The sequence below is a fragment of the Kryptolebias marmoratus genome, linkage group LG15 (assembly GCF_001649575.2).
Source record: "Kryptolebias marmoratus isolate JLee-2015 linkage group LG15, ASM164957v2, whole genome shotgun sequence".
In the NCBI taxonomy this organism is placed as follows: Eukaryota; Metazoa; Chordata; class Actinopteri; order Cyprinodontiformes; family Rivulidae; genus Kryptolebias; species Kryptolebias marmoratus.
The window spans coordinates 26,669,029-26,695,609 of record NC_051444.1 but is presented as its reverse complement, the minus strand read 5'-3'; the positions used below and the strand labels follow the sequence as shown (position 1 = coordinate 26,695,609).

General features: G+C 40.5%; 1 protein-coding gene across 5 annotated transcripts in view; it reads right to left on the bottom strand.

The window, feature by feature from the left end:
- Positions 1 to 26,581, bottom strand: part of lrp4 (low density lipoprotein receptor-related protein 4) — a 126,168-nt gene that overhangs the window by 21,955 nt on the left and 77,632 nt on the right. For 3 of the 5 annotated variants that reach the window (XM_017414264.3, XM_017414260.3, XM_017414263.3), the window contains exons 3-15: positions 26,335 to 26,451; positions 19,982 to 20,098; positions 19,778 to 19,894; positions 18,788 to 18,916; positions 13,441 to 13,560; positions 13,163 to 13,288; positions 12,472 to 12,597; positions 11,988 to 12,122; positions 10,938 to 11,063; positions 10,280 to 10,510; positions 9,131 to 9,287; positions 8,187 to 8,404; positions 863 to 1,039 (exon numbers count right to left, since the gene is read on the bottom strand). In XM_017414264.3, the coding sequence (XP_017269753.1) occupies positions 863 to 1,039; positions 8,187 to 8,404; positions 9,131 to 9,287; positions 10,280 to 10,510; positions 10,938 to 11,063; positions 11,988 to 12,122; positions 12,472 to 12,597; positions 13,163 to 13,288; positions 13,441 to 13,560; positions 18,788 to 18,916; positions 19,778 to 19,894; positions 19,982 to 20,098; positions 26,335 to 26,451 (1,896 nt within the window). The remainder of the gene's footprint in view (positions 1 to 862; positions 1,040 to 8,186; positions 8,405 to 9,130; positions 9,288 to 10,279; positions 10,511 to 10,937; positions 11,064 to 11,987; positions 12,123 to 12,471; positions 12,598 to 13,162; positions 13,289 to 13,440; positions 13,561 to 18,787; positions 18,917 to 19,777; positions 19,895 to 19,981; positions 20,099 to 26,334; positions 26,452 to 26,581) is intronic. The other 2 variants (XM_017414262.3, XM_017414265.3) reach the window with 1 other exon arrangement.

Genomic DNA, 26,581 nt, shown 5'->3' with positions numbered 1-26,581 from the left:
GTGAAACTATAGCCGGCCGAAGATAATGGAGTCTGTTGTCATTTGATACTGTTACGTCTAACAGGTACATATATATTGCTGCACTAAAATGCAGCAGATCTCATTTGTGAAAGTTCAGTTAAATGTCACTTCAAAATAAAGCTTGAAAAAAGTAAGAAATTAGATTATTTTTTCATATTTTTCAGAGAATAACTGACAACGTATGTAATTGGGGTATATCGTGATATATATCGTTATCGTGATATAAAATTATCCATATCGTGATATAGGAATTTTTTCCATATCGCCCAGCACTAGGTCTAACCACATGGATGATAAATAATAAATACTGAAAACAAGTGTCTGAACCTGCCTGTCTTTAATTCAACGGTGTGGGGGAGGCTGCGAAAGGTGGGCACAGAGTGGGCGGAGGTGGGCAACGAAACCTAGAATACAGATTTAAAGATGTGCGCACAAAAATAGATTGTGATTTTAGAAACTGGCCGTCCAAGGCTTGCTGGTCACAAACACTTAAATTTCACTGAGACTGCAATGGAAAGTTCACCTATTTTCTTCCAATTTTCTTGGAATTTTGAGTCGCCATAGTAGACCCCAACAGTGAGATCCTAGCTTTGAGTGCAGTGTGCTTTCACCATTATCTTTTTATATATTGAACAGTAGGTTTGGATCCATATTGTTAACCAATAAATACATAACATTTCATAACCCTAGACCGCTAAAAAAGTGTTAAACTGATCTAATTACAGGATGAGTGTGTCCGATTCAAGCCGATGCAATATGACCTTGCGGCAAAATCAAATATGATACAACGTAAACAGGGAAGAATACAGCTTGTGGCCGTTGTTCCCGCCTGCGTACCGACCTGCAGGCTGTCGCTGCGGGTGCAGCGTGTGGATGTCCATGGGGAAGTGCAGCTTGTTGCGGATAACCTCCTGGTTCTTGCCGGTGAATTTGTTGGCGCTGTTTATGCTCTTGGTGTGCCAGTCGGTCCAGTAGAGGCTGTCCTCAAACACTGTGATGGCAAATGGATGAGGGAGGCCTGAACACAGACAGAGTTAAAGGGAAACAGAATAAATAGCTAAATAAAGCGAAACAGCAACAGGCAAAAACGCAAAAGTGCCAAGTTTGTCACTTTGATTGTGCGATGATTCCACGAGGCGCATTTGGACGTTTCAGTCAAAATGAGGAGAGATCCTATTTTTAGCTTGTTCCACCGACACTCTTCAAACAATCTCTTATTCAGCGCTGTGGTCTTGACTGATGTCATACTGTCCTCATGGAAAGCTGCTTTCAGTTACTCTGCCTCTCATCTGGCCTGTGGCTGCTTTAATTGTGGTCGATGAAACCCCAAACAAAAGGCGCTCCCTTGGTTTCCGACGCATTATCTCACTTTCCTGTCCAAAAACTGAACGGGAGATCAAGTGGAGGCATTTAAGTTTTTAAGTTGTATTTGAGACAAACAATGGGCTTTTCATTTTTGCACAGGCCTGCAATGACAGATTGTTTTTAATGTTGCATATTTTGATGAAAGATCGTAATCTCGACAGGAATACATCCCAGATTTCTTTTCTCCGACGTACAAACAGTGTGCACATCATGTGCGCCATAAACCCTAAAAAGGATAATACAAATGTTTCTGTAACTTTATTGATTTGTGTTTAGTGGTTAACAACAAGGACTTCATGCTATTTCTTTTAATTAAGATAATAAAAAAAGTGTTACATTTACACGATAAATTTTGATCAATCCAGTGGTGTTAAAACACTTTGCTTTATTTTTAAACCCAAGGTTTCTTTTCAAGCTGTTATCATCATCAAGGTAGAGTGTTTTTTGCCTGTGTATATGTGTGTGTTCATTTATATATACCATTAGCAAAATATCTAACCAATCACTGAATGGATTTTAATGAAACTTTCAGAAAGTAATCGTAGGGTTGAAATCTACAACTGATTAACTTTTGGACTTAACCTGATCCAAGATGGCCACCACAGTAAAGCAATCTTACCAAACACAAACAAAGCTATAACTAGGACTAATTTACAGATATTGAGCTAAAGTTTGGAGTGGCAGCAGCTGAGAGTGTTAACTGATTGTGTGAGATCTGTGTTTAAAACTTTGCCGTTACATATATGAATCAACTCTGTTTGTTTGTTAGCAAAATATGTCATGAACCACTGGCTGGATTTGAATGAAATGTTCATAAAGTAATCACTAGATGTACATCTACAACTCCTTAACTTTTGGAGTCAACCCAATTCACCACAGCCAACTGAACTATGAAAACACAAAATGGTTATAACTCAACCAGTTTTACAGATATTGACGTAAAATGTGGTGAGGTAGCAGCTGTTGTAGCTTGCACCTTTGCTTAAGGCCTTGGTATTACCTGTAGCCACCAACCCTGTTTGTCTGTTAGCAAAATATCTCTTCAACCACTTGACATATTTCGGTGAAATTCTCAGAAAGTAATTACTGGTTGTGCATCTGCAACTGATTCACTTCTGGAGTCAGCCCACATCAAGACGGCTGCCACAGCTAGACGACCTGAGCCTGCACAAAAATGGCTATACCTCAATGGATCTTACATATATTGAGCCAAAACTCTGTGTGGTAGTAGCTGAAAATCATTCACAACACATAATCCAAAAGAAAACACATCATGCGAGAGCTTATAATACTGTGCTTGAAGGTATTTTCAAGCAAGAACTTTATCATTTTTCAAAATAAAATGATCTTTATTTAAAACACTGATATGAAAAGCAGCTGGTAGTATGCATTCCCTAAAACAATGCTGGCCCTTTAATTTAAAAAAATAAAAAACACTTATTGTAAAAAATAAAGAAGATCTAACTGGATATGTTTGAAAATCTGATTAGCACATTGTGAGCCAGAGGGAAGAAACTGGAGACGATGTATATACCAGGACTGTTTATTATTTGTTGTTCTTTGCCTGGGAGATAACAGTGTTTACATGTAAAACCTCACTGATTGTTTTAAGAAAGAGGCTGCAAAAATACGCTGTAGGGTCCTGATGCTGGCTGCCCGGGACATTTTTATCAAAGTCCGCGGTTACACAAATAGCTGACTCGTACTATCACCTAACGCTGAATTTAAATAGACAAGGGACGTGCCCGCAAGCGTGTCTACGGTGGGAACATCTGCTCATCTGCTTCTACCATACTTGTTCAAAGCGATCTTTTCCTCAGTCCTCATCCAGCTAAGGCAGCAGAAAAAGCAGTTTGGACGGACGGAAAAAGTTATTTGGTGCTCGGCTTTTCAAAACAGCGCTGCTCGCCTAATGACAGTGTTTTACGGTCTAACATAAATGTCATTTGCTAAATGGTTAAAACTGGAATGAGACTGGAATGATAATGAACCACAAGAATCAGAGTAATGTGTGTGTGTGGATTCAAGTGTAAGCACAGCAAGACAATCGTTTCATTCTTTTAATGATCATGCTGTACAAGAGAGGTGGAGGTGGAGTAATGCTGTTTTTGCCTGTGTCTGTGTTTTTTGGTCTGTTTTTTAGCAAAATACCTCATGAACCACTGAATGGATTTTAATGAAAGTAATCATTGGGTGTACATCTACACCCGATTACCTTTTGGACTCAAACTAGTTCAAAATTGCTGCCAACTGACCATAAAGTACACAAATATGTCTATAACTTAATCAGTTTTTCAGATACTGAGCTAAAGTTTGATGTGGTAGTGGCTGACATCTTTGCTTAAAACTTTGGCCTTAACTTTTGAAGCCTATTAGAACAGAAAAAAAAAATTCTAATCAAAATTTCTCATCTCCCATCACCTCAAACAGGTCCAGGTGTGTGTGAAGTGATCCTGGCAGAGGGTGTGTTTTTTTTAATCTTATCCCGACACGAAGCAGAACAACAGAACACCCTTTTCCTCTCCTCTGAGTCATCGACATCTACGGCGGCGCCTAGTTTTGACACGGTCACCTTCTTTCTTGTCATCTCCGCGCCACGCCGCCCCACCCCACCCGCTGCTGCAGGGTATTTCCGGGACAGCTGGAGGAGCAGCTGCAGGCAGACAGGGCATCAAACGCCCCACCGAGCCTTCTCAGATTTGTCCCCTTTAACCTACACGTGGCAGCTCGCTGCCCCCCCCCCTTCCCTCGCACTTTAACCAAACCTGTCGCACTTCGTTTCCGAGCTCATCAGCAACGCCGCGTCGCCTCCAGCTGCACTGACAACTGCTCAGTTTAAAGGATAACAGTAAAGCCAGCGGTCATCTTTGGTAATTTTATTACTCCCTAAGATTGGTTTCTACTGATCACAAGCTACCAAGCCCTTACTCAATTTGGTTTTCTTTCAAATTCCCTTTGCTATGCTAACACGCTAATGGACGAACAAGCTAAAATGTTTGTTTTGTTTTAACATACAATGATCCAAATACAACTACAATCAGGCTACAGTGTATGCTTTTATCAGTAAAGCTAAACATTGCACTACATAAAACTCGCATTAAAACATTTAAATTAAATTGAAGGCCTGGTGTTCCTTTAAGGAATGCATATCCCCCACCTTCTTTCATGTCAAACTTTCATTTTTTTTTATTTATTTTTTTAAAATGAGATTATGCTAGTTATAGTACTTTTGGTCCAACTTTATCAGTTTCATGTAATATTGCAAGATCTGGTGAGATGGGTTAGAGCTCGGGGTTGACTCTCAGCTACTACTGCACCGTATTTTTGCTCAATACCTGTAAAATTGGCTAAGTCATAGCTATTTTTGTGTTTGCTAAGGTTGCTTTGCTTTGGTAGCCATCTTGAATGGGCCTGACTCCAAAAGTTATTCAGTTGTAGATGTCCATGCAGTGCTTACTTCTCTGAAAGTTTCATTAAAATATGTCCACTGGTTAATGAGATATTTTGCTAACTTGACAGACAAAACACACACTGACAAAAAAACAGATTTGCATTTTCCCTTTGGTGCCAGACAATAAAAATAAACTGCATATGACAGGCAACAAACAAATGGTGAAGTAAAACCAAGACATTTGCCAACTAGAATATATATAAGATAATAACAGAGTTGTTCTTCATTTCGGTATATTTTGCTTCATGGAAAAAAGAAATTCTTATATTCTTTAAAAGTGATCTTGAGCAATATTTCCTTCAGTTTTTCTTTGGCCACTGGCTGATTTATGACTCATTCTCAGACTAGTACAATGTGGTATTAAAAAGACACCAGTGTATACCAGTGTTATGTCAACAGGTAAAAATTAAGCACAATAACAAATTTAAATGGGAAAAAAGACAAATGTCTTCCAATTGTTTTTTAGCTGCATTTGCAAAGAAATGTCCTCAGTTTGACATAAACAGTAATGTTTTTGCACCAAAAAGGTGGTTCCCAAAGCCATTATACTTTCAGTTAGGCACCATTTGTTGTTTGAATAATCAGTGTTAAATTACTGTGTTACATAAGAATCAAAATTACACATTTCCCTGAAAATAGTAAGGTACAAAGACCATACTGAAATGAAAGGCCTTGCATTCGTTGAAGGAATGCCTTCCAATCCAGCGTTTGAGACTAATGTTAGCTTGTGTTCAGAAATGACAGAGTTGTAGCCAATATGGTCAAATCCTAAAAATACGATTATGTGCAATCTCACATTCAGCGTATGTGTTGGGAATAAATCTACTAAAGCTACTGCCACATTAAATTTAAGCTTAATATGTGTAAAACGGATTCTTTATAGCCTTTTTGTGTTAAGTGAGTTGGTTGTGGTGGCCATCTTGAATTGGGTTGGCTCCAAGTGTTAATCAGTTGATGAGGCCGATCCACTTTTTTTTTTTTCATGGAAGTTTCATTAAAATCAGTCCAGTGGTTCATGAGATATTTTGCTAACAGACAGACAGGCACAAACGACCCACAAATCCCCCAAATTATACATTTAGAGGATTGTACCATGTGCATGTAGTAATACTAAAAGTTGTCTCTCCTACATCAGCCAACGTAATATTTTGTAATTTTGCAGCGGACATCTTATCAGTGACGAAACTCTCATTCGACAGATGTGCTTTGTAATCATGTCCATTCACCCAACAGATAAACAAATAAATAAATAAATAATATTCGTACTAACGCGTAGAAACAACCATACTGTCATTTCTCCTCCTGTCCCCCACGCCCAGCTGCACAGGTGTGCAGACCGGATAGCAGCATCATCTGTGCCACCCGCCACTGGCCCACATCCAGCCAGCGCACACACACACACACACACACACACACACACACACACACACTTAAACCCGCATGCAGAAGTGTAGGTGCAGGGAGATAAATGCTTGTTAACATTCCTGGGCCCTGCAGCTCCAGAGTGTAACCATACACAAAGCCACACACACACACAAAAAAGTCCCATTTGTCCCGTGTGTTGTCTGAGCAAACACAAGCTGTGGAGGAAGGACAGGGCCAATTACAGCCTTTTATCCTCAGAGCACACAACGTTAAGGACAGCTCACAGGAATGATGACTTGCGCACACACTCACATCAAACATCTCCCTCTCCCTCGCTTTCTTCCCACTATTTGACACCCTCGATAATCACTGATGTGCTTCCAAACTCTTCCTACTTCATCATGAAAAAAACTTTCAAATTAAAGACACTCTGTTCATGAGACCATTTGCTCAAACCTCATTATTTCTATTTTAAATCATAGCTTGCATTAAAAAAAGTGTTTTTAATATGGAATCCCTATTATATCTACAAGCTGCACGACCACTGTTTCTTTTACCAAGATTAAAACAGTTCTGGACCAAAATTTTCTTGTTCCATAGTGTGACAATTCACAACCTTGCGGCAAGGAATAGACAAGCAGTCACACATAAAGCATGGTGAACTTTAACTTAACAGATCACACCCAGCCATCAGTGAAAAACAGTGACTCACACAGAATCAGAGATTAAAAATTCAGAGGAAAAAAAACAGTTTGCTTTGAGAGTTGGGCTAAATGTCTCATCTTACGCCTCCCTAAAGTGTCTGTAGTTTATCTGCTCCCATCCCTTAAAAACAAGCATTGCTATATATTCTTGTGTTACTGCTCTCATTTCTAGTGCCACCATCGAATTAACGTTTTTTCTACCAACCAGCCTACTGTGATCAAAGCATCCTGCTGTCGGCTTGTTTGCTGACTTAGAAGCATGAAGAGCACCAACGCAGCAGGAAACAACAAAAACCATCAGCAAAAAACCTGAGAAACAAGCTTTACTGACCTTTAAAATGCAGGAGTGTGTGAGTGTGTGTGTGTGTGTGTGTGTGTGTCGGATCCGTACCCTCTCATGCTTACATTTCCAAACACCAGATCCCCGCTTTTATGTAAACAAACACACACTCCTCTGGAGGAAGCAGCATCATAAACAGAGACATTCATCTCGCTTTTAGCTCTTATTTATGGCTTTGTGCGTTTCCCTGGTAAACACGTGCGCGCTCTTCGATGGAAATACGACCCTGATTAACTCCACATGGAGGAGTGAAGCAGTGTCATTACGATATAGCTTATATGAACCGTTCTTTGCACGTGAGCACGATAAGAAATGAGAATTTAGAACAAGAACCTCCGCAACATCAGCCACTTCTTGCATAACACCACAAAGCAAGAAAAAAGTGATTTGTTTTTGTTAACATTTTTATTTGACCTATGATTATTTTTCCTTTTTTTAATTTGGAAAAAAAAGAAAAGAAAAGAAAAAAATGACCCCTGCTGACCCCTGTCTAATAGAAATCAGACAATTTCAAACAGATTTGTTAAATCACTAATGCTTGATTTTCTATTTAAATCTGAATCTAGATTGAAAAAAAAAAAGGTTTAACCTTGAAGAAGGACTTAAAAATGACTGAAGCTGCCATTTTGTCCTGATTGTATCAACTGAGATAAATCTAGATTTATTGGTTTGGTTTTGAAACATCTGGTAAAAACTGGGAGTCGTCCCAAGATCATTGCTACCAATACAGAACGTCATGGTTACAAGCTTGTTCATCGAGTCTTTGCTGAAGCACAGTTGAGAGGGACATAATCGAAACACTAAAATATGTAGTCATTAAGGAAGAAATCAGGATGGTTTGTTCTGTACTTTGGTCTTAAATAATAAGGTTTACCCCCCAAAAAAAAGAAAATTACTTCGACAAACTCGAATTCTGAACTTATGGTGACTGAGTGATTACCTTGGCTGATGACAGCCTTGCGGTTGCGTCCATCCAGGTCAGCTCTTTCAATGACGTGATGCTTGGCGTCTACCCAATATATGCGGTGGCTGGCGTAATCGATGGTGAGCCCGTTGGGCCAGAACAGGTGCGTGTCTGCGATGACCCGCCGGTTCGAGCCGTCCATGTTGGCGTACTCGATGCGAGGTGTGTTCCCCCAGTCTGTCCAGTAGATCTTACTGAAGAAGGGAAAAAAAAAAAGAGACTGGGTTTGATTCCCGAGCGCGGCACCGCTGCTGCTCACCGCTGCTGCTCACCGCTCCCTCAGGGGATGGGTCAAATGCGGAGAACAAATTTCGCACACTCAGGTGTGTGACAATCAGTGGATCTTTCCTTCTTTCCTTATTAACAGGTGAGATCAACTGGACTGGACTAAATTTTCTTTAAACGTCTGAAGCTGTGTGAGCACATTAAGCTGTTTCTGACAGAAACAGATTGTTGTCAGGATTTCAGACACAACAGATGTCTGACTTAACAAGTTCTCTTTGTCTTCAGCGCTCATGTCCTGCCCATCATCACTCTTCTGGCATGTGCAACCTCAGAGGAATAACAGACTTTTCTTTTTCTTTTTTCTAGTTTTCAATTAGTCCATGCTAATGAGCTACCAAATAAGTTGCACAGGTTTTCCACTTTTAAATTTCACCGGGGCCTCTCATGCAAAACTTTCTCCTGCCACAACACAATATGAAACAGATGCTCGCCCGTGGGTAATGCTGTGCTGCCAAAATTTAACCTCCTGAGACCCTGCGTACTCATGGGACACCGATTTGAAAAAAAATGCCCGCCAAACAAAAGCACGGGTCTCGGGAGGTTAATTGCCACAGCTACACTACAACTGGGACACCTCCAGAGGGGATATGCATGTAGTATCTGTGGTGAATTAGAGAGGGTGTGTGTAGCCATACCCTTCTATGGGGTGGAGTGCAATGGCCCTGGGCTTCTCCATATTTTGCCACAGTAACACCTTGCGGTGTGTCCCGTCTAAATTGGCCACCTCGATACGGGACGTCCCAGAGTCTGTCCAGTAAAGCTTGTCGTGGATCCAGTCTATAGCCAGTCCACCTGAAAAAAAAAAAAAAAAAAAAAGAGGATAAAATTGAAAGTTAGTGATAACATTTTTGTGTGTCTGTGCGCATGTGTTTGTGAGACTGTTTGTTAACAAAATATCTCATGAACCACTGGCTTCAGGGTGAGAAACACTGCCAAAATAATTTCTCTGAGACCACTGGAGGTCCCTGCTCCAGAGGACTCTGGTGCACCGGGCCTTGTGAAATCTGCCCCAACCTGACAGACTCTCATCCGTCCCGACCACATTCCATGACAGGATGGAGCCTAAAGGCACTCCCTGCACCAGGAAAACCAAGTGACATCGATGGCGCAGAGCCAAAACGCACTTCACCTTCTCCCTCCGGGCGCCATGACGTGCGGGGTGCAGCCTGAGCGCAGCCACCCAGCGCTGAAAATCCCTCATGTGCAGGCGGCCAAGAGGAACTGTCAGGATAGCGGTAGCCATCAATCCCAACATGTGTATGTGAACACACATAGATGTACACAAAGTATGTGTATATGTTTGTTGTGGCTTGGTACCAAATAAATAAACTGAATTAAATTGAATATTGATGGGTTTTGTGTATTTCCATCAATAAATTAATAAAAGTTATTTTCCATGTAAAATCAGGGCATAAACAATAATAAAAAAGTTCCAAAGCTAAATTAACAGAGAAAGCTAAATCATAAAAAAATGTTCCAAGCAACCAGCATGAAATACAACTGCCACGAGAATAATAAAACCAAAAGAAGTTGAAAGAAGCAAAAAAAAGGGGAATGCAATAAACATCGTGTTAGAAAACGAGTTGTAAACAAGGAAAAGTCTGAGAAGTGCTCATTTCATTCTGCTGAACTTAATGAATAAGGTGATGGATGGAGTGAAGGAGACCAGAGCAGTCAGACAGTAGTCAGACGGAGAGAAGCAGAGAGTTGAATAAATGAGATAAATGATGAATGAGCCTGTTGTCCTACAGCTGAACCCACATCCCATTAGCTGCTGCACCCACCTGGGCTCTCCAGACCAGTGGAGACAACCTCCTCCACATTAGAGCCGTTTAGGTTGGCCTTCATGATGCGGTCCAGCGTCACATCCGACCAGAAGACCAGCTCGCGGCTGTGATGGAAGTCTAGCGCGATCGCGTTTTCCAGGTTGTTGAGCAGCAGGGTGTATTCAGAGCGGTGTGGCAAAACCTGACGGATGTCGATGCGGTTGGCAAAAAGCAGCACCGGCTCTGGACCTGAAGGAGGGTGTGCGGGTTGGACAAGAATGGAAACAAAGGGAATTAAAGTGGGGATCTGAGTTAGATCCAATGCACACTTTAATAACAGCAAGCACTGATTTCAACAGAGGAGAAAAAAAGATATGGGTTCTGGCAGCAGCTTGACAGGCAGTCATGACCTGTGTTTAACTCTGGTCTGCAGCAGATTGATGGGCTGCTGCACTCTACCTCTTGAAATCCAACCGAAATCTAGTCCAGACCCTCAGACTGAGCCCAAGACCCCCAAGCACTAGAGCAGATTCAGTTACTGATTTAGCAAGTATAAACACTATGAAACCATACTTTTATTGGAGGTCAAACCTTGTTGACTCTCTGTGGTCAAATGTCAGGGATGAAACACAGCACAGTGGGTTTTTTTTTCTTTTTCTTTTTTTTTAAATTTTACCCAGAGCTTTGCAGCTGCGCTTGTCGGGTCGGAGCTCATAGCCCTGAACACACCAGCACTGGAACCCCCCTTCTATGTTGGTACAGCCCTGACTGCAGTATCCTTCCTCGGCACACTCATCCACATCTGGAACAGACCACAGAAGGAGAAGGGAAACATAGGCATCGACGTCCAACTTCCACAGGATTAACATTAGAAGCAGGACAAATTTTTGACACATAGCAGAAGCTCCAAGAAAATGACCTTCACTTTTGGGAAACTCCTTGAAGATTATAGAGAGTCAAAGAAATCCACAAAAGAAACACTTTCGGTTTCAGGAATGTATTATATATAATTATTATTTATATTATTATTTTCCCATCGTGAGGTTAGAAAAGAAACAAATAGGAAAATTCACAAGATGCAGAACACTGGCATCATTGGCTTATCAGGCTTGTAACGTTACAATACAAAAAGCTGAAAAAAAGTAACATTCTGTGCAATGAGCCCAACAATTTTGGAATTTTAAAGACATTCATCTGGTGCTATAAGTTAGTTTTCCACTTGTGTGTATCTTGTGGAGCTCATAAAGGAAAATTACAACTTTTGCCTTCTTATTTTTCTTAAAGGGAAACACCTCATTTATAAAAGTGTACAAAATGCCAGTTGGCTAAACATAAATCAGTCTCTTAAAGGGGAAAAAGTGTTATGTCTTCTTAGTTATATCTGTGAAATAAAATTAAAAGAGATATGAATAAATATTTTACCAAGCATTATAATATATAATCAGTTTAGGCAACGTGGTATGATTTAGGCAGCAGTGGTAAATGATAAAAGCAAATAAATTAATTCTCTTAATTTTGTTTTAATACTATAATACTGTGACACCAGATACCGGCCCATACCTATATTAGGCATTAAACACAGAGTAGCAACTTATCAGACTCTGCAGAGGTCATGAAAATTAACGTCTTCAACTTGCTCCCTCACTTTCCACTGACAACTCTGTCAGGTTGTGATCTGTTAACATACAAACACACACACACACACACAGACAGTGGACAATGTTACCTTGGCAGGTTTTGCTGTCGTCCGTCAGTCGGTATCCGGTGTGACAGGTGCACTGGACCTGTCCTCTGGCCATCTGACACTTCTGGGAGCAGCCGCCGTTATTCTGGTTACAGTTGCCCTCGCTGGAGCGCGGTCCTACACGCACAGCGGAAACATTACAGGAACATCACCACAACTTGCTGATTCAGTATAAATGGGACACAAGCTGTGAAGAACATCTGGTTAATCTGGTTTGGGGATGTCCGTGACAAAATCGACAGGGGTTTGGGACGCTGACAACCGCAACTATGCTGGGAGAATGTTGTTCACAAACTAGTCATCAACAGTTACAGTTCAGTGAGATGCTGGCTTCTGACGTTACTATGGCAGCATTCTACCCAGTTAACTAAATTGTAACTGGAATTTGTATTGGAATTAAAAAAAGGTAAACTAAGACTTTACTTCCAAGAGTGCACATGCTAATTTAGTTTGTTGTAATACTTACGGCAGTCGTGATGTGGGTGCTCATCAGTCCCATCACCGCAGTCGTTGACCTCGTTACACACCTTCCTTTGACCAATACAGCGCCCGTTCCCACACTGAAACTGGTCAGGAGCACACGGAGGACTCTCTGTGCAGGAGATGTGATAATATGTACCATGAGACTACATAAGTCCATTAAATGACAAGATTTTTTTGTAGTACAATGACAGAAGCACGCATGCTTCAAAATATAGTTAGGTTACCTATGCAGCACAAAGTGTATACACTGTTTGTTTGTTTTTCATTATTCTCATCTGCTACATCATTAGTGCATGCAAAGTATTTGCAAAATTATTACAACCTAAAATTATTGTCAGAGAAACAAGTCAATAAATAATACTTAAAAAAAATACTAACATAAAGGCATTTTTGCAACTATATATAGATATTATAAATTTGATGACCAGCATTTATTATAGTGAATTCAAGCAAAAAAAAAAAAAAAAAAAAAGAACAAAAAATTTTTATCACATTTATTTTGCTGCTTCCTTGTTGTTTATTTTAACCCCAACATGGAGCCAAAATGTGTCTCCCCTCCAAAAAGACTAACACTCATTTTCGCAGTAGAGGAAGGCATTGCTGGGTCGTTGTCATGACTACAGTGAGAAGCTTGTGTTATATTTAGCATCTGAAAACACAACTTCTAGTCTTACCAGTTTTCTCGCAGCCCTCTTCATCACTGCGATCCGAGCAGTCATCTTCACCATCACATCTCCATGACAACCGGACACAACGTCCAGTTCCACACCGGAACTGGTCAGCTGTGCACATGGATGTGGCTGCAGTGGACACACACACACACACACACACGAGTTCCTTCAGTCTAAGAGCAGGTGAAGAGCTTCACAAGCAGGAACAAACTCTATTTTTAAATCTACACTTTTGCAGAACACTCCAAGAAGGCCGGTTCTTTGGACCACCAGCTACTTACTGCAGTTTTTCTCATCGGACTGGTCGTCACAGTCGTGTTCGCCGTCACATCTCCAGCCGGAGTTGATGCACATGCCGCTGCTGCACATGAATTCCACTGACCTGCAGGGTTGATGGGAAGCTGCAAATATGTGCAACATTCATGAGTGCTTTTATTCCTGGGGGGGTCAGAACTTTGTCACAGAATCACTGTTTAGGTCCAAACTTCATGAGGTTGTGATAAACCCTTATTTTTATTTATTTTTTTGGTCCTTGAATATTTATTTTGTAACACTAACGCCAAATAGTTCGGATTCTGAGATGTGTTGCTTGGTTATATCCATCTGATACAACTGTAAATGTTTGAGTCATTTGTACCGAAAACAAAATTCTTGAACAGAGAACAAACAATACAATATACATGTTTTATGATGTCAATTGGGAAATCATTTAAACACTAAAATTTATTCAGATTTGGATTCTGAAACCTTTAACCTTGAGGGGTAATTGAGGAAAAACAAAGCAACATGACAAGGAAAAAACATGAAATATAAATAAAATCAAATCTAAAGTAAAACAGGAATGCAAAAAGGAGCAAAGAATGAAGTAAATTCTGATAAAGTGAAATGGTGTAAAAATAAATGGGGGAACCATTATTGGGAAGGCAGGAGGCAGCATTGGGAGCAAACAAAAAAAACTACATACATGTAGGTTTCACGATGTACGCAATGACTGATCTCTATACGAAAAAGACAACACACTACCAAAAACAAATATCTATATATACGTGATTTTTTTTTTGTAAATCACAGACATTTAGTCATGCAGGTTAAAAAGAACGATGCACTCATTAATACTGAGCAACTCAGACAGTCTTGAAGCAACACGCATTGACAACTGAACTTGTTTTATAGGCAAGGCTTCCACAACAACTCTAAATCATATCTCAACATGTCTTTTTAATAACCTTGTGTTTTGTGGTAAACTAGGCAGAGGATTTATTTTAAAAAATAAGCTGCATCGTCTTTTGCACTTAATGTACTGTCTTAAAATGAAAGTGTGGGCACTAAATTGTTCATATATCACCACATTTTGTCTTTTTTTTTTGTTTTGTTTTTTTTTAAGGACGGCAGTGGCTGAGGAGGTTGTGGTTCGTCCTGTAACCGGTGGGTTGCCGGTTCAAACCCCCACTCCATCCGTCTCAGCCGTTGTGTCCTTGAGCAGGACGCTTCACCTGCCTTGCCTACTGGTGGTGGTCAGAAGGCTCGGTGGCGCCGATTGAACGGGAGCCTCACTTCTGTCAGCCCGCCCCAGGGCAGCTGTGGCTACAGTGTAGCTCACCACTATCAGTGTGTGGATGAATGGATGAATGGGTGAATGACTGATTGTAACGTGAAGCGCTTTGGAGTCCTTGAACTTAAAAAAAGCGCTATGCACGTTACATAACTCTATCAGAAACATTCTCAAATTGTTGCTCTTCTAAATTGTTAGCTTGTTAACTTTTAAGGATTTTAGGAACATATATTTAAAGATAATTTATGCACAAAAGATTTGGGCCGACTTCCCATAAACCTGTTCAATATTAGTTCCTATCCATGAATCCATGGAGCTGATGAATCGTCAGCCATGTTCTGGGTGCTGCTGGCTTCTTTAAATGCCATCATTCGGTTTCATAGTTTGGAAGGGGGAAAAAAAAAGCCAAACATAAATCGCTTCATACCGGGGATATTTTCTTTGCCATAAACACTAATTAGTCATGTTTATTTTGGCTGTTGTGTAATCATCTGATGAGAGATCACAGTTATCCAAACTTTCAATCCCACACCATCTCCCTACATGTGATCAGATCAAAGTGAAGCCAAAACTGGCAGCAAATAAGAACGTAGGTGGATGAAAAGATTAGAGCTGAATCAAACATAAGCGCCTTACATCCTTGGCGTGCGTGAGCTTGTGTGTGTGTGTGTGAGTACATCTTTGACGAGCTTCCTCCTGACAGCAGGAGCGAGCTCCCATCGAAGCTACAGCGGGAGCGTGGTGGAGGAGGGATGAAATGACAAGCAAAGAAATGCAGAGGAAGACTGGGGGTGGTGGTGGGAGGGTGACAGAGCTTCAACCATCCCTATGCTGCCTATCAGCTGGGAAGGACAGCAGGGTGGGAGATGATCAAAACAGCAGGTGGCTTTCCCACAGAGAGAGAGAAACAGACAGAGACAGAAAGGTGAGTGAATCAGAGTGGGACTCTGACAAACCCGGATGCCCACACAGAAGCCCAAATGATTCATCCTCACTTCATCTCCTTTTCACACACATACAATGCATGACCATGTGCTCAGCAACACAGCCGAATTCAGCTCTCATGTAGTAATGATGCGTGCAAAGTTCGAGTGATTTTGGGATGAGCGCATGCATATGGTCGTATATATAAATATACGTGTGTTTGTATTTAGATTCGCATGAGGCAAAGAGAAGCACAGAGAGAGAGAGAGAGAGGCTTCTTTTCTAACAAAGCACCCTTCATGTCGTCTGGAGCGTCGATGCCAAGGAATGCTGTCTGAGGATGGGCAGTGTTATGCCTCTGAGGAATGCCTCCTCTGTGAGTGTTAAAGAGGGTGTGTGTGGCCGCAAAATATGAAACAGAATTCGCAGGATGCTCTCCCTCTCCACCAGTGTGGGCCAGAAATAAATGTGTCAGCAAGAAAGGCAAAAAAAAAACCAGAGCACAGTGAAAGACAGCCACAGATTAACAGTTAAACATTGCGATGTTTCTTCTGGATTCTGCATTGATTCTTGTGGAAATGTGGATGAAGTCCGTTTGGTTCAATTAATAACGGCTCATTTTCATCTACTGTCACTTGCTAACTTTTTTCATCTTGCCAAAGAACGGTTGAGAAGCAACAAAGTCACAAAGCCTTGGATGTCATGGGAAAAATAAAAAGATGAAAAATAAAACAATAAGAGAGCAGCTCAGTTGAATAATGTGACCTATAAGACGATCAAACCTGTGAAGTTGTGGTTTTCACACTGCAGATAAACACATCAAAGGCATGGAAACCTCTGCATTTCAGCGTGTGTGTTTGTGTGTGAGTGAGTGAGACAGAGAGAGGAGGTGAGTAGTGTGACACAATGAGCAACTAAAACCATCGCAAGATATTACAGGCGAGGGATTAAACAGGAAGCTGTAAAGATACTTTAAAGAGGAAAGGAGAATGAAACAAAAGACAAAAAAAGAAAAGCACTGAAACCATCAAAGATGTGTCACTGAGTGGCTGCTGCTAAGACATAACATGCACTTTAAATAGTTGGAGAAAAAAAAAAAAATACCACTACGGCCTATTTAAATTGCCCTCTTGTCCCTATTCCTTCAGGAATTAAGATATGAGATTAGGCCATTCTTGCCCCTCAAGCCATCAGAAATGAGCCGCTACCAGCTGCAGTATGAAACGTGTAAAACAGCTGTGACCAGAGGAGGCACGTTAGCAGCTGTAGCTCTTAAAATCAACCTGGAAAACTTGACAAAAAGTTGTTGGGTTCAGCTCAACGTTCAAAGCTCCTCCCAGGGTTTCACGCACACGCAGGCTAATAACAACTGCAGCTTTATGAGCGCCAGTAAACAGCGTTAGCCATAACTTTAATTGGGATGTTGTGTGAGCTCGTTTGAGATCGCTGCTCTTTTGAAGCAGCTTCGGGGCTTCTAATTGTCCCTTAAAGTGTAAAATTGTCCTGTAACCACTTTGAGAATATGCTTAGTGCTGAAAAACACAAAACAAAAACAAAAAAACAACACAGCAGGTAGAATGTTACTCTGTTCAGACCTTGAACTCAGATTCATTTTGGCTGATTCGACTCCAAATGGTCAGCTGTGATTCAGCGCTTCACTGTGACTCTGTTAATTAGGTGAATACACAACATAACACTGCTCAGACTGACGTTCTATAATCAACAGTACATTATAGCTTACAGTGACCACAGCAGGTCCACTCATCTCTAAAAACAATCAGAACAAACTTAAACAAGCTTTTTATTGAGAAGGGTTTTGATAAACAATTCTTTTAGCTCCACAAAAATTAAATAAATAAAGCTGTATCTTCAGAATATGACTTTTTAAATTGTTTTTATTTTGCCAGCAGCTAAAACAGACTTCTTTTTTTTTTTGACCCTGAGACATTCAGGTAACATAAGGTCACATAAGTTCAGCAGGAGGTCCTACAGTACAGCGTGCTTCAGGACAGACTGTGTTCAGACTACCAAACATGAGAAGGGACCCAAGACCACTTCTGTAGATGGTCTGAGTGAAAACGTTATCAGTGCCCACTGAGGCTGTTCACAATCCAATAGCATTTTAATGCCAGTTGTGAACAAAGTCTTATTTTCTTGTTTGACAACAGAGTAAAGCTGGATTTATATTCCACAAGAAGTGAAGAAATCTGCTCTCCTTGACGTAGTACAGCAAGGACTTTTTTAGACTCCAAGAGAAAGCCCATTGCTGATCTCCAGGAAGCTACTCCCCACACAGCATAATGTTGTGGGAGGTCAACAGAAACACAGCAACCGTATGGCATGGAAACCAGTTTCATTCATGTTGTTAAAACACTGACATTAACAGAGATGGAAGTTATTCAGTTGATGGAGGAGAAGGAGAACAACAACTTATTTCAGGATGTTTTGACGACCGTCGAGTCCCGCCGTCGGTTCAGCAACACCGACACACAGCATGCCAGCCTCTGCTCAGAGGAGACTATCGCTAACAAAGCGAATATTGGATCCCAGAAGCTAATGTTAGCTCCAAGAAGCTAATACTCCCAGCATGACCGCAGCCACACTGGTTCCTAACCATTAATGGCCAATCACACAATAGTTGACACAAAATCCAAGTTAAAAAAAAAGTTCTCCCTAGTCCTTGTGTCAAGAACGGGTTCTTAAAGCTCCTACGAGAACCGAATGATGTCATTTTCGTCTAGCAACTACATCAGCGAGAGCGGAACTCTTCACTTCTCGCGGGGTAAAACTCCAGCTTTAATCTGCGAGCATCTGACACACAATTCACAGCACAAGTACATAAACACATCAGTAAAACTATACCGTTTATGAACAGCAAACAACTGAGCTAAACTAAAAACAAAGATGAAGATAATCATTCGGCCTACCTACAGACATGCACAACTGCACTCAGCTACTATGAACTAAGAAACTCCAATAAAGTTACCCTTTGTAATTAAGCCTGACATGTTTTACCTACAAACACACACACACACGTGAAGAATGGCCTAAGATTCAAGGTAAAAAAAAAACAAGAAAAGAAACTGAACCAATGTCGAGTGTTTGTAATGTTGAAAGGGTTTTTGTATCACAGTGATGGGGGAAAAACTCACAGCAGTCTGACTCATCCGACCAGTCTCCACAGTCATCGTCTCCGTCACAGTGGTAGATGTCCAGGATACAGCGGCCATATGCACACTGGAACTCCTCCACACTGCAGGTGGCTGTCATCACATCCGAGGCTGCAGACACAGAAGTGCGTTAAACAGATGCTAGGAAAGGCGGTGCAGCAGTTGGCTGTCTACGGCTCCACTATGCTCAGACTGTCAAACCGCACGTGAAATGAAGGACGCGTCTTTATTAAAGACTCTTGATATGTGTGTATGCTGTGTGTCTAAAGTTAGAATTGTGCGGCCGTACGTTTTGTGCTGCAGGTCAGACACAGGTGATTTCGGTGTAACCCAAATTGGCAGAAGTGACACATTCCAAATAACTGGAGTGATTATATCATTATATTACAATTATTACATAGTTTGTAAAAATGTCCAAAGTAGCACTGTTGACACTATTTTGGTTATTTATAGAAACAGTTTGCACAAGGCCTACGTTTTAGATTTATTTTAATACTCAATTTACTTTCAAACTCTTCAAGTTCAATATTCCACTTTTAAGCCCATCTTTTTAGAATGCTTGGTCAAGTTGGTTTCTTTCTTGTATTTTAATGAAACAAAATATACTTTTTAGCACAGTGTTGCTATAGGTTCAAGCTGATGATCAAATGTTTGAGATGTTTCTTCCAGTTAAGGGATTTTTGTTTTCTTCCTACTGTCATCATGTGCTCGCTCAAAGGACTGATTGTCTCATCTTGATGTATGATGAACTGCCTTTAGAAGAACTTTTAGCTTGAATTTAGGCAATAAAAGGCTGACCTGAGGTAAAGCTGCCACCCAGTCAGCGAACTGATTAAACACATTTTGTTCAAAGTATAAATTCTTTTACAGCTTGTGCTGTTTTTATAGCGCTTCTGACCTCAAACATGAAGTCTCAGCGTTGTAAAGGACTCATTTGTTTCAGAAAGGACACCACCACTTAGAGGCACTTACGGCAGTTTTCCTCATCGGATTCATCCTTGCAGTCTTTGTCTCCGTCACAATACCAGTGTTCAGCAATGCAACTTCCGTCCGTGCAGCGGAACTCCTTGTCTGAACACTTGCGCATATCTAAAAGGAGAGGAAGCACATTTTTCGATTCGAAGAAGGGGTAAATAGGTGTGCGCGTGCATGGCTCCATCTCCCGCGAGCACCCACCGCACTGTTCGTCGCTGTTGTCCCCGCAGTCGTTGTCGCCATCACAGTGCCAGAGGCTGCGGATGCAGTAGCCGTTTTGGCACTGGAACTCGTCCTCTTCACACTCCCTGGGAGCTGCTTCGACAGAAAAAAAAAAAAAAAAAGGGTTTTTTTAGACGAGAACAGAAAAAAGAACAGATACTCCGCAATGCTGACATCATACTTCAAACTCGTGTGTGTTTTATATGACTCACAGCAAAAAGTTGAAAGAAAGAAGAAAAAAAAACAAATTTTCTCCCCAGAAACAGATGCCAGTCAACAGCTCAAGAATTCACAGAAACGTAGATTCTACTATTTGACCTGAACACTAAAGATGTTCGATTTAAAAAGCAACAGAAAAACATCAACAGGAAGCCATTTTCTTTGGACTGAGAGTGACTTTATAATTCCAGGATTCCAGAGTATGTGGAGAAGTCTTCCACTTGGCAAAGACTATATTCAGCTTCTGTGACACAGTGGGAAAGTACTGTGGTCCTTTCGCTATAATAAAGCCCACTGTACCTTTCACCTCACATCTTTAATCAAAACTACAACAGAACTGCAACCCCAATCGACCAGTAAACCCAGATGTGGGCCCGACCGGGCTAATTTAACAGGTTTGTCAGAGAAAAACAATGATGGATGGCCCCAGGAGGAAGGTAATCTATTATTTATCACTGCCATGTGTGAAGAAGAGTCAGCTGAGACAAAGAGAGAGAGACGAGGAGAGACCGAAACAGTAGGACGCCTACAGAGTGCAGGTGCAAATGAAGAAGATAAAGTTTTTCTTTATCACAGTGACATGATTCCTTTTTTTTTGCCCCACTCTGGAGTATTATAAGACTGCATCAGCACACCTGAGAGTCACAAACACTTCACTTCATCGATCAAAGACACGAGGGCCTACAGCCAGTGTACAAATAGTTTACGTCTACATGAAAAAGTTTAATCTCACACAATATGTACTATATTTTATACAGAGTAAACTAAGTACATATAAAAGAAAAATGTAACATTTTTAAAGTCAGATAACCCAAATATGATTTTTTTTCTTAGCTGTACTCAAAATGTTAAAACAATGCTTTTTTTAAACTGTTTTAAGAAAAGGAGTCAATTTAGTCAAGCTGATCCTAAAGGATTTCCAAAAACTACTGTCCATAATTTGCAAATATTTAACATGGTTACTTTAGCTCAGAAGGTCAAGTAGTTATGCACATATTGCAAGGTTTACAGTCCTATCACACATAACCTTGATGCTCTTATTTATGTCATCTGCTGTGGTTTGAAGCAAAGAGTTACCGAACCTAACAGTAATGTTGCCTTCATAGCTTGATGGCAATGACAATTATCTAATAAAGACACACATTTTTGGCTTTTATATGTAAAGGTTTGATAATATAACAAGCACGCTTTGGTTGTATTTTGCCTAAGACATCATAAACTTCAGCCACACCGGTATTAGCTTTGTAAGTTATTATCGATAATGTTCAGGTTTTGTTTTAATGAGGAATATTAAAACAGCTGCTGTCAAGTGAAAAAAAGTACATCCCCTTTGACTTTTAAATTAGATTTAAAGCTGAATCCCACTGTAATAAATTAGATTAGAACTAAACTGAACTGGAGAGCACTGAAATGAATTTGACTGCATGTAAGTGAGTATGAACTGGATTTGATAAATACAAACAATAAAATGAACTGAAGTATAAATGCAGTATACTGATAACACAATATAGTGTATACTGATATTATGGTTACACAATGATGGTAAGAACCCCTGAAATTTGTTCATTTTCAGTCACTTCTGTGATAAAGAGCCACCTAATTACCGTTTTTGTAAAAACTCAACCAGTTTTTAAGTTTCTCTAAAAAAATGTTATTTATTTATTTAATTAATTAAAGTATGTAACAAATAAGACGGGATTTATTTTTGAGAAGTAAAATTCTGTATTATGTCACCCTGGCTTATTTATCTACTGGGCTGGCTAGACATCGAACCACAACCGACCCCCGTTACCTCCTTTAAAAATAAAGTCATTGAGCTAATCCTAATTCAATTTTATTTTTTCCTGCACAACTGATAAACTTTAATCTATTTTTCAGCTTGCAAGACAATAACTGATTTTCTACCTTCTTCTGTCTTTTCCTCCATACATGAGGTAAACAGAAAGAGGTCAGAGGTCAACAAGCCCTCGAGACGCTCATCACTCACACAGCAGCCAAACGTCAAAGGGCAAAGGCCACTTGGCTACCGACTTGTGTATTTGTCGTATAAGTGTTTTTTTTTCAATTCTTTCTCTGTAAAAATGTCTTTCAAACATCGAGAATTCATTTTTTTTTTTTATATTAGAACACCCGCTTCAGCACCAAAGCGCACCTCGGTCTCTTTGTTTGTCTGAAATCTTGAGAACTGCTTCATCTCCAGCCGAGCGTGGCGGATCTTCTCCCCATCTCTAAATAATGAAATAAAGCTACTTCATTGTGGGGAGGAGGAAAAAAAAATACAAGAGGGGGGAAATTTACTGGGCATGAGGATGAAAAATTCATAGTCTGCTTTGCCAGCAGCAGACAGACCCCCCATCAGGAAGTGATTCAGTGTCTGGCTGCTGATATCATATGTGGGTCAGAGGATCAGGAGATACTGCTGAATGATGGAAACAGCATTTAGAAGACAAAGAGATAGCCTGTACCTGCTGTATGCATGAACCGTGTGAGGTGTTACAGAAAACCATCACGCTGACTGGTGTGGACAGTGTTTGGAGTAAGATGTTTAACTTTAAAAAGGATATTGCATGATGCTGCTTCTTCTCACGACATTACAAACTTCCTAACACGATTAGCATTATTTATCGGAACAACAACATTTTTCTAAACAAACAATTGGATTTAAATGTTTTGGGCAACTAGAGGATATATCCGATGCCTCTGACGATCTTTAAGGATTCATTAAGTGTTCTTTATCAGGTCAAAGTGTCATCCTGTCACTACCAAGCAAAAAAAACCCAAAACACTTCATTATTTCGCTTCATGGCCCTTTTCCACTGGCACCAGCCAACACGTTCTAAGGTTACAGACACAGCAGACACCGGTGACTTAATGGCTGCAGCGTTGAGCAGCCACTTCTACATTAAAGATTCTTTGATCTTCCATGTCGCCAAAAGTTAAGCAAGACAGATTGTCCTGACCTCATAGGCAAAGGCCTCGGGGAACTGGTCCCAGTCCACTCTCGCTCTTTATTTTAGTTAATCAAGTGTTACATTATAGACAAATGCTTTTTTTTTTTGTTTTGGTTTTGTTTGCAACAGGACAACAAGCTCCTCTCTTCTTTGTCCATGATAATGTAATAAGAAAAGGTAATTAAAAAGAATAATACAGGTTTCTGAGTCCTTGACAGAGAACTCTAAAAGTGGAAAAAAAGAAAGAATTTGAAAACACTTCATCTTCCAATAGAGGCTCTTCAGCCCAGGATGGTCAGTGCTTATAAAACTGGAGGTAAATCCAATTAACCACACTTTAATTTCCTGCCTCAAGCACTTAAGACGCTATTGATGTGCACGCAGATTTTGAGCTGTGCACAAGTCCTGCATGAAATGGTACGACTCCTGAAGGACTTGAAGAGATGGCAAATATGCAAAAAGCAAACACTTGTGGTAAGGAAATTTATGGACTTTTTATTCGTGTGAACGTTTGTTAAAACAACACGAATCTGTTCGGTATTATTGAGATCGCTAGAATCTGACACAGACCATTTTTCTTGTAAAACCACCTCACGTCTGCGTGTTTTTCTTTACTCACAGTGCCAACACGTCCTCCTTTTTCGACACTTGACGTGTAAATACAATGAGATGAAATCACAAATACTGTCTGAGGTAATTGTACCTCAACCCATGTGTAAAACCTGTAACAGCTGGGTAACATCTGGTCTTAAGTGATATCATTTCAGCTATTTCTGAATTATTTTGCTAAAAGAAAAAGAAAAATATAGTAAGTCCAATTGGTAGGAGAGAAGTAACAGACACTGATGGCTTACATATTTACACTTAGAATGTAGATAAAATACAAATACGTGTTATTTAGTAGTCCTATTGTCAATATTGTAATAATAAATATTCATTGAAGAAACACTGAGATGGAACCAGTGTCTGAAAATGAAGTATTTTTTTGGCAGTATTGTCCAACACTAGCTTGTGGATTTGGAAAACAGAAATTGGCGTACAGACCTGGATCTACCTCGAACTGTCAGCAGAGAAGTGAACTAGCACATGTTCCAAGCTGTCAAATTATCCCCTCAACTGTCTGTAAAAAATTAGCATGAACAACCAATCATAATACGCAACAATTATTGGTGGTAAAACGATCCGTGAGAGGTTGGTGGTTATAACCTAAAAATCCGTCAAACGCTGCTTTCTTGGAGGACGAGGACACTGACCATCCCTCTGAACCATGTGTTCTCTCCATCAGGATCATAATTTTTCCTCTTTTGCTTTTGGAAATTCCTATTCCCCTAACAGGAGATTGAGCGAGATTAAACTAAACTGATTTTGACAGTGTAATACTATAAATGGCCCACAGTGTACACCCGCATGAATCAAACTGGACACATGAAGCCTTTTGACCAATTAGAAAGGAAAATACACAGGCATTTACCTTACTGTAAACTTATGAGAACTGTCACAGTGATATGATGAATGACTAAAATTTTCCAACTATTGTTTTTGTCCCCAAGTCATTTAAAAATCAGCTGATACAAAGTCTCAATTCAATACTGTAATATTTTTTTTGTGTTTTTTGTTTTATTTTAAACACAGCACAGACTTGCAGACTACCATAAGTAAATTACAGTTAATAAAATCAATGCCATCATGTGTCTGACACTTCAGCAGCTCCACATTGCATGTTTCTTTTCATGTTTAAGTTTTTAGGAGAAGGCTACCTTTTTATATAGCTTGAGCAGCACCATGTCAGTCATGTAGTGTTGAGAAAGTAGCTCCAACAGCTCCAAAAGGTGACAAAAAGCTATTTTCTCCACCACAGTGATGGGTTGGTCATCCTGAGAGATAACCCACTCCCTAACCCTTTTTGCCTCATCGGTGCCCCCGTGGAAACTTGTCTCTTCTCTTCAGTTTCCTTTAAAGTGTGTTGCTTCGCCATATTAGCTTTAGGAGTTAGCTGAGTTATTAAGCCAAGTCTTTCAATTTTAATTCAACTGATGGCACTGAATGCAGCTACCGCTATGAGAAATACCCAAATTGCAAACGTTGCAAGTAGTTACTAAACTGATCTATTTTTTTTATTTTATTTTAAAATACTTCCTATACAGCAGACATGTTGGCACGCTACGACGCAACATGTTATGACGTGGCTGACGTAAATCGACAACAGAAAACAGGAATGGAGTGTGGTCAGCTACTCCAATAACAGCCAGTGAAAGATGCCTTGATCAGGACCCCAAGTCGGCTCGGGACATCCCTACTTGATAGGCTGAAACGTCTATGGGTCTTCTTTTTATCTGATTTGTGACCTCACAGTTAGTGTCGTCAGCTCAGATAACAGACAGGCTATACTATACTAATCTATCTATATTATCCATTATCAGTCTATCTGCAATATCACAATACCAATCTATCTATATCATTGATCTATGTCGTACACAGATTGATCTGTCTATGACACAGACCTATCAACAGACAGCTACACAGATATATCTGCTAGTGTTTGCTGGACAAATCATTGTTTTTGGGAGGGGAAACCATCGATCCCTTTGGAAAAAGTACAAAATATGTCTTCCTCTCCATAAACATCCTCATAGTAGAACTGCACAGTATCCTCTTACAAAGATGGAAGTACAGCAGCACACACACTCACCAGGCAGCTGTGCTCAGATACATTAATATGATTTCAGAAATAGACCTGCTGCTGATTTCACCTGCTGCCGTCCACATTTCGACTGACTGGCAACCGAGAGGTATTTTGGGGTGAACTGACACACACCGAGTCAAAAGGGAAACAGAGTGAAGAGAATATAAAAGGTCTTGTGTGTTGACAGTGGGAGTACTGAACTTTTGTCACTCTGTGTGTGTGTGTGTGTGTGTGTGTGTGTGTGTGTGTGTGTTTGAATGTGCGAGTGAGGCATAAAGGCAACTCCGTCAGACTCAAAACAAACGTCTCACTGCACATGGCTGCCGCAAACATCTGTCCACTTCAATAACTCTCCCTTTGAATCTGACAGAGGAGGTCGAGTGTGCGTTTTGTGTGCGTGTGTGCGAGTCGTTGACACATGACATCAATGCAAAAGCAACGGTTTGTTTGTGTTGTCAAGGAGGGAGAGTTGCACTCACGGCAGTCTTGCTCGTCAGAGTCGTCTTCGCAGTCGTTGTCCCCGTCGCAGACCCAGGAGCGACGGATGCATTTGCCGTTGTCGCAGTGAAAGTCCAGTGGCGAGCAGGTGGGGAGCACTGCGAGCACACAAGTGAAGACGACACATTTATTAGCAACGAGTTCATTCGAGAGGCGATCCTGTAATCATACAATATATCCAGGAACATCTTTTTTTGCACGTATTTTAGAACAATAACGTGGCTCATG